This window comes from Sinocyclocheilus rhinocerous, unplaced genomic scaffold, assembly GCF_001515625.1.
Source record: "Sinocyclocheilus rhinocerous isolate Xijiao unplaced genomic scaffold, SAMN03320098_v1.1 scaffold1635, whole genome shotgun sequence".
Classification (NCBI taxonomy): domain Eukaryota; kingdom Metazoa; phylum Chordata; class Actinopteri; order Cypriniformes; family Cyprinidae; genus Sinocyclocheilus; species Sinocyclocheilus rhinocerous.
The window spans coordinates 47,426-55,228 of record NW_015627629.1 but is presented as its reverse complement, the minus strand read 5'-3'; the positions used below and the strand labels follow the sequence as shown (position 1 = coordinate 55,228).

The 7,803-nt window shown below is 38.4% G+C and overlaps 1 protein-coding gene across 1 annotated transcript in view; it reads left to right on the top strand.

Annotated features, from left to right (window-relative positions):
- Nucleotides 1–7,589, top strand: part of LOC107732571 (autophagy-related protein 2 homolog B-like) — a 23,744-nt gene extending 16,155 nt beyond the window's left edge. Inside the window, exons 30-42 of the mRNA XM_016543933.1 lie at nt 825–1,027; nt 1,220–1,449; nt 1,552–1,669; nt 2,122–2,313; nt 2,432–2,533; nt 2,641–2,719; nt 3,705–3,918; nt 4,223–4,292; nt 4,761–4,843; nt 4,930–5,051; nt 5,219–5,373; nt 5,565–5,714; nt 6,579–7,589. Coding sequence (XP_016399419.1) covers nt 825–1,027; nt 1,220–1,449; nt 1,552–1,669; nt 2,122–2,313; nt 2,432–2,533; nt 2,641–2,719; nt 3,705–3,918; nt 4,223–4,292; nt 4,761–4,843; nt 4,930–5,051; nt 5,219–5,373; nt 5,565–5,714; nt 6,579–6,809 — 1,949 coding nt within the window. The 3' untranslated portion in view covers nt 6,810–7,589. The remainder of the gene's footprint in view (nt 1–824; nt 1,028–1,219; nt 1,450–1,551; nt 1,670–2,121; nt 2,314–2,431; nt 2,534–2,640; nt 2,720–3,704; nt 3,919–4,222; nt 4,293–4,760; nt 4,844–4,929; nt 5,052–5,218; nt 5,374–5,564; nt 5,715–6,578) is intronic.
- Nucleotides 7,590–7,803: the final 214 nt, after the last annotated feature.

Genomic DNA, 7,803 nt, shown 5'->3' with positions numbered 1-7,803 from the left:
AACTCTGGTGCGGTTCGAATGATATATGAACGCAACACGGACCACTTACTTCTAAACGAACCAAAAACAGGAAGTAATGACAAGATGAGCAGAGGGCAAACGTGGAGCAACGATGAGGTAAAGTGCCTTTTATGAGCTCCTTGTGAGTTTGCAGGTGGTGAAAATAAAATTATATGTACACGCAAGAATGAGGATGAGCGCGCTTTGTCCAGCAGACGCATTAGGGTGTGTTCGACTTAAAGCGCTTTAAGTCTAACGCACCTTTTGTTTGGGGTGTTCAGTGAGTTCCGTCACGATATATACGTCATTCAAGCCGACCAATCAGGTTGTGAACGTATCACTATGCCTTTAGGTTCGGTGTCTTTAGGTTCGCTGTCAAAAATGCCAATGTGAACGCTAAGCGAATGTATCATTTTCCTTTTTGGTCCGGACCAAATGAACCAAACGAACTGAACTACAAGTGTGAACACACCCTAAAACAAAACCTATTAAAAATTGTTTTTGTTAATTAAAATAAAGCTGAAATAAAATAATAGATAAATAATACATAAACTTAAATGATAAGTAGTTAAAACATAATAAGTTGAAGTACTTAAATGAATTAAACTGAAATAAAAATAAACTAAAGCTGAATAGAATTAAAAAAAATAATTATTTAAATAAAGTATTTTAGAAAATGACAAAAGCACATAACAAAATTACAAAAACTAAAATGAAAATATAAAAACAAAAGCTAATTGAAAATATTAATAAATACTATAATAGTATAAAAATAATACTAAAATAACACTTCTCACGTTTGAATCTGCCTGTCTTTTGTATAGGTGTCAACGAAGACCATTCACATGATCATGAGCCGCCCCGATCTGATCTCTTCCTTTTCCCTGATGAGAGCGGAAACCTGGGGCAGGAACCAAACCCCACTTACCCAACCCTGCACTCCCCACTCATCTCTCCTCCTGCCCCCTCTTTGCTCCACGACACTGATGACTTCTGCATCCTGGACACGCCGGGCTCCAGAGTACCGGTGAGCTCTTCACTTCATAAATATTTCAGGCAGTGAAACTTTTACACAAATAAAAGCATTACAGATGCACTGCTCTAATTCTTTTGAAGCTTTACAATACCTTTGTGTGAGGAACTGACTGAATTTCTGTTCCTCAAAATAAAAATCTTAATTAGTGTATGCAGCACTTGATGAAAGTGTTTTGTCTGTTAGGAAAAGGATGAGGAGCCTGTGGTAAAGAAGCTGATCTCTGAACCCATCCTTGTGAGGGAAGAACATTTCAGTGTCTCTCTGGAGGGCAGCAGCTCTAATAGGGGTCCGCTTCACTTCCCTGTGCCGGAAATCAGATACCTGATCAAAGAGATCTCTGTAGTGTGGCACCTCTATGGAGGAAAAGACTTCTGTGGAGGCGCATTGTCCTCATCCCCAGCTCGCAGTCGAGGGTGCATATTTGGAGTTGGGCCACTCCTGATTCAAAATCATGCTTCTTATAAAAACTGCATGTTATAAGTGTGTATTAAGAGAGCATGTTTGTGTGTATGTAGGTGCACTCCTCACAGCTCTCCATCACAGACTCCTGTAAAACAGGTGAGAAGAGGCTCCCGTGCTGGAGGAGGATGGGGCAGAAACCCTGATGTTCTGATGGAGATTCAACTCAGTAAGGTCAGAGAAACATTTTATCATTTTAATCATCAGCCTGCATACACAATATATTAACTTGGTGCAGTGTTATTTTAGTATCATTTATACACTACTGTTAAAGTTTTCACTAATATTTCTAATTAGTTTTTTTATATGTTCAGTTTTAGTTTTTAGTAATTTTTTTGTTATTTTATGTGCTTGTCATCTTTGAGTTTAGTTATTAGTTTCCTATTAGTTTCACTTTTAGCAGGGTTTCTGCAGGTTTTAATTCACCTTTCCGTAAAATAAGGCCTTAAAAACGTCCTTATAGGCGCAGAAAGGTTTTAATGGTTTTAGGGGTTTGTTTGTTTGCATGCTTTTTGATTTGAGTGATATCAACACTGACTCTTTTGTAAGAATATTCAGCAGTAAACCATCCAATAATCCAATACAGTAAACTCAAATACTCTACGATCCTTCATGTCTTATATTAGGTGCGGTTCCAGCATGAGGTGTATCCTCAGAAGGCTCCAGAGGCAGGCGTTTTGAAGGAGCAGCTGGTGTCCAGACAGGTGTTCTCAGTGCAGGATCTGGAGATACGAGACAGGCTGGCCTCTTCCATGATGAACAAGTTCCTCTATCTATACTCCAGTAAAGAGATGCCCAGGAAAGCTCACTCCAACATGGTATGATCAAATACACACAGACAGATAATGATGTACATAATCTACAGGTGGTGTGTATGGTTTCTAAAGTATCAAATGATGCTGTTTGAAATGGGCATTTGTTGTCTGTGTGTATCAGTTGACTGTCAGAGCCCTGCACATGTGTCCAGAAACTGGACAGGCGCCTCAGGAGTGCTGTCTACGTGTGTCACTAATGCCCCTCCGGCTAAACATTGATCAGGTACAGAACAAAACCGTTCAACAGCTCACCTTGAATCATATTTTTAAAAGCATAGTTCAAACTGATGACTAAATGTCAGGAGCCCCTCATTTTCATCTTGTGTACAGGATGCATTGTTCTTCCTGAAGGACTTCTTCACCAGTCTGGCAGCAGAGGTTGAGCTCTTTTCCCCACCAGAGCAGGAAGGTAATAATCAATATGCAAAATACTCTGAGAACCTTAAAAAACATTGTTTCAAACTCTGTGAGTGAGCTGCCTACCTAGACAACATTGAGGAGAAGCACTCTTGACACAAAGACCGTTCCAAAAGGAAATATTCGGCATTCTCCTCATGTCGTAATTACCAGAATTACTACTACTAATAGCTGTTCATGTCTGTGGACTTGAATTTATAAGTTTCAGTGGCAGTAATCAATACACAAAACTACAATACAATAAGTAACAAATATAGTTATGCAAATCCCTTATTAATAAACTTGTAGTTGTTTAGCAGGATGTTAGATATTTATTCAGCTGTGTTACCTACATTAAACTCTATTGTATTTTGTTTTTCAGTTTATTCTTGCATTTTTAAAAGATGAATAATACTCAATTATAGGAATTATTAAACAAAAATATTACAAGATAACTATATTTTACTCTTGAAACTGCTGCAATTTAGAGTGTTTCTGCATGACCTTGAAGCAGTTAGGTGGTGTTAGGTGGTCAAAAAATTAAAAGTTTACAATTTGTAATTACTAGTTTTACAAACACTTTTTACAAGTCAAAGTCGCGTAACTATGGAAATTCTGACATGGCAAGAATGCACCTATAGAAAACTAAATGATTTCAAGAAAAGTCGACTGTCAGTATATTTAATTAAATACTGAAAATCTTAGATAAATAAACCAACTGAATTAAAAATGTAATATTTTACCCAACACTTTTGTGGTTTGTTTTTTTTATATTATCATGCCGTTAGCATAGCATATGCTTACATAAATCTCTATTGAAATCAGTGGTCGAGTTGGCCAAGTTGAGTTTCCTATGCACTTCTGACGAGGAGCGCTGTTTTTTTGATGCTCATATGTAGGCAGTAGACGGCAAGGCTGCTCACTAGATCTTGCAACAGATATTATTTGCTGCAAGCAATTGTTTCATCTGCTTAACTATTTATTGATCTGTGTTGTAGCGTTCTATGTGTCAGTGAAGAAGCCTCCTGCCCCTGAGATTTCGTGCAATTTTTCCAAGTACAACGGTGCAGCGGGTCAAGACCCTGCGCCCATCATCTCAGTGCCAACACAAAGCCGTGCCAGTCCAAGCCCCGTCCACACCTGCAGCCAAGACAGCACTGCTGAGACAGACACTGCCTCCACATCTTTCACCGACCAGCCCATATTCTTCAGGTGTGTGAGAGGAAGTGACAGTATTCCTAACCATCTACAACAGAGGTGTCCAGTAGTGCTCCTGGAGGGCCTCTTTCCTCTAGAGTTTAGCTCCAAAACACCTGCCTGGAAGTTTTTAGTGATCCTGGTGACGTTGTGGGTTTAATTTGGGCTACAACTAAACTATCCTGGAAGTTGGGCCTCCAGAAGCAGGATCGGACACCCCTGATCTACAGCAATCTACATTTTAACATTTCAAATTCTTTAGGTATAAGTTCATTAGTAACTGTAAACCAGAACTTATTTTACACATGTCATTTTCCAGAGAGTTCAGATTCACTTCAGAGGTGCCAATTCGATTAGACTACCATGGAAAACACATGGCCATGGAGCAGGTGAGCTATCCACAGAATCCAAATGTCAAAAAATTATCTTATGTTTTTGGTAAACGTCATATTTCATATAGAATTAATTCCTTATTAAATTAATCTGATATAAAATACTTTTGGCCCAAGTGTTTTTACGTATGTTGAATTTGTGAATTATGTAACAAGCACAGTGAAGCAATATATCAGCAGTGATTTGTCAGCAAAAACGTTTTATTGTGTCTTCTTTATTGACAATATGCAAATGAACATGCAGTATGAATCAAGGACTGAGTTAGTAAACCACAGTTTTTTCTCTTGACTCTGAAAACTGAACTGTACTGTTTGTTGTAATAAATTGTGTTTTAATCTAAATAAAAGGGTGAAGTAACATATTTTGCTACAAAACAAGCTTGTAGATTTCATTTGCTCTTAGTAACTGCTCAATAAAATCATCATGATATAATAAGTGGATATAATGTTTGTCTTATTCCTCAGGGCACATTTGCTGGTATTGTTATTGGACTCACACAACTGAATTGCTCGGAGCTTAAATTACGGCGCCTGTGTTACAGACAAGGGTAGGAATATATAACTTTTCAAAAAAATTTATTATGCTCGCCTCACAAATTTGAGCCAGATTATTTATTTGTTTATTTTTTTCCAGATTACGGGGTGTTGACAAGCTCTATTCATATGCCATTAATGAATGGCTGAATGACATAAAGAAGAACCAGTTGCCAGGGCTTTTGGGAGGTGTGGGGCCCATTCATTCCCTGGTGCAGCTAGGTTAGCACAACACATTCTTACACACTTTGTTTCACCCACAACTGAATAAAAAGTAGTTCTTTTGTAAAGTGCTATTGACCAAATATTGATATTGATGTCTCTGAGAGGTGACGACTTTATTTACATGATCAGTGTTAAGCAGTGTTTTTCTCCTGTTGCTGCTACAGTTCAGGGTTTTAGGGATCTGGTTTGGCTGCCCATTGAGCAGTACCGTAAGGATGGAAGAATAGTTCGTGGCTTTCAGCGAGGCACCGCCTCCTTCGGAACCTCCACCGCAATGGCAGCTCTGGAGCTCACCAATCGGATGGTGCGAACCATACAGGTAAAGTGATTTTAAAATAAAAAAAAGTGTCGATAAAAATAATTGCAAAAGTGTCTCCTAAAGAGGTATTTTGTACCATGACAATGGCAAACAGAGACATATTAATCATACCAATCACATTAAAATTAATTTGTTCTACTTATCCGTATATGAACAAATGATTTCTGATCTGTTCTATGTGCTTTGTGTAGGCTGCTGCTGAAACGGCTTACGACATGGTGTCTCCAGTGCCAGATGAGAAAGAATGCAAAAAGATTAAACGGTACTCACATTACTGTCTGGCCCATCAGCCAGTGGACCTGAGAGAGGGGGTGGCCAAGGCATACAGCGTAGTAAAAGAGGTATGAGCACGTTGTGTCGTAGACATAATATATATATATATGGGCCCTGTACGTTTAATCCTAGCAAGTTAACATGAAATCAAAACTGATTTACTTTCTTAAAGCATGTTCCCAATTGCAGAATCCATCAGCATTTTCAATAATACCATTCTGAAATGCTTCATATTATAGAAATGGGATGTGAATGCCAGTTCAAGTTGGTAGTTCACCCAAAATTGACAACTGTCATTTACTCACCCTCATGTCTTCGAAACACAAATGAAGGTACTTTTAGTGAAACCTGAGAGATTTCTCTCCCTCCATTGAATGTTCATTCAACCACAACTTTCAAGCTTCAAAGACATTGTAAAAGTAATCCATGTAATCCGAACAGTTTGATCGCGTTATATGTTGAACAGGTTTAATTTTGTGCTTTTATTCGCATATAAACATAGATCAATGCACATACATAGAGCACATCAAATATGGTAAACAAAAGCTCAAACATGCTTGATTGATGTGCGAGAACCAATAAGTATGTCAATGGAAGCCTAAATTAAATCTGGTCATCATATAAAGCAATCATGTCTCTTCTGAAAAGTTGGAATAAACTGCTTGATTCCAATGGATTACTTTTACGATGACTTCATGAACTTTAAGCATCAAAATTTTGGTGGAATTGACTTTCAATAGAGAGACAGAAATATCTCAAGTTTTGTTAAAAATGTGTTAATTTGTGGTTTAAAGATTCTTATGGGTTTGGAACAACATGAGGGCAAGTAAATGAAACCAGAATGTAATTTTTTGGATGAACTGTCCCTTTAAGAGTGACTGACATGTGGTGTATACTGTTATAAATAGTTTTAATGCATTGTGTGTTTGTAGGGCATTACTGACACAGCCCTGACCATTTATGACACTGCGACACGTGAGCATGAGCAGAGGGGCATGACAGGTGCTGTGGGTGGAGTTCTGCGACAACTTCCTCCAGCTGTCGTTAAACCTCTTATCGTTGCCACAGAAGCAACATCCAATGTGCTGGGCGGCATGAGGAACCAGATTCACCCAGATGCACGTCAAGAAGAGTCCCAGAAATGGCGCTTGGGGGAAGAGTGAGCTATGTTCTATGAAATTTACTCTGGTGGCCTGCATTACATCAAAATCGATATTCGTTCTGGCCTATCCGCCTACAATATGTGTGCTGGCTTTGTTTTATTAGTGTGTTAATGCTCGTCAAGACCATTTGAGACCAGTTTTTCGGTTTTGCCATTTATGCTTTTGTTTAAAGCAGTCTTGGTGTCTCGGTGGCAGACAATTAAAGGCTGTGGTAGCAGAAGTCTAATCCCCAAATGAAGTATCAGAGGAAGACTGGAGCTTTTTTCTCAGCAGCACTTGTGTGTGACGTTTACTGTAACTGGAGTCATCGAGACTTGTATCTCAAAGCCGCAAAACTGGAGACGCACAGCTCCTGCTGGAGTACATTTAACTAGATGGGTTTCTTCTCACTCCACTATCAAACGTCCTTGTAGTGCCTTCATGTCATAGTTTAATAATATCATATGATCATCTGTTTTAGGAATGAGATGGTGTAGTGTCTTTTGGGGAACATGATTACTGCACCATTGGTTTTTCACATTATTCAGTTTTAAACATGTCCATCACAACTGAACTCTTGAAATTCAAAATGATGTGACTTGTGCTGGTTACGTCATGACGTCTTATGTTGGATGCAAGGGAGAATCTCACAACGAAAAGTCGGGGTCATATTTTACCCCAAAATCGCTAGGAAAAAAAATTACATTGTCTTTATGCACTATGAAACCTATTTAAGGATCATCAATTTTTTGTTGTTGTTTTAATACCCCCTCACACACATTCTTAATACAGTCATTTAAGGGAAAAAAAATCTCATTCTGTTTGTATGATGTGTAGCATGTGTACTTAAAGGGGTAGTTCACCCAAGAAAAGAAAATGTTGTCATCATTTACTCACCTTCATGTTGTTCCAAACCTGTATGAATTTCTTTCTTCTGCCGCACACAAAGATATTTTAAAGAAGGTTGGTAACCAAACAGTTGCTGGTAGCCATTGACTTTCATAGTATTTTTTCC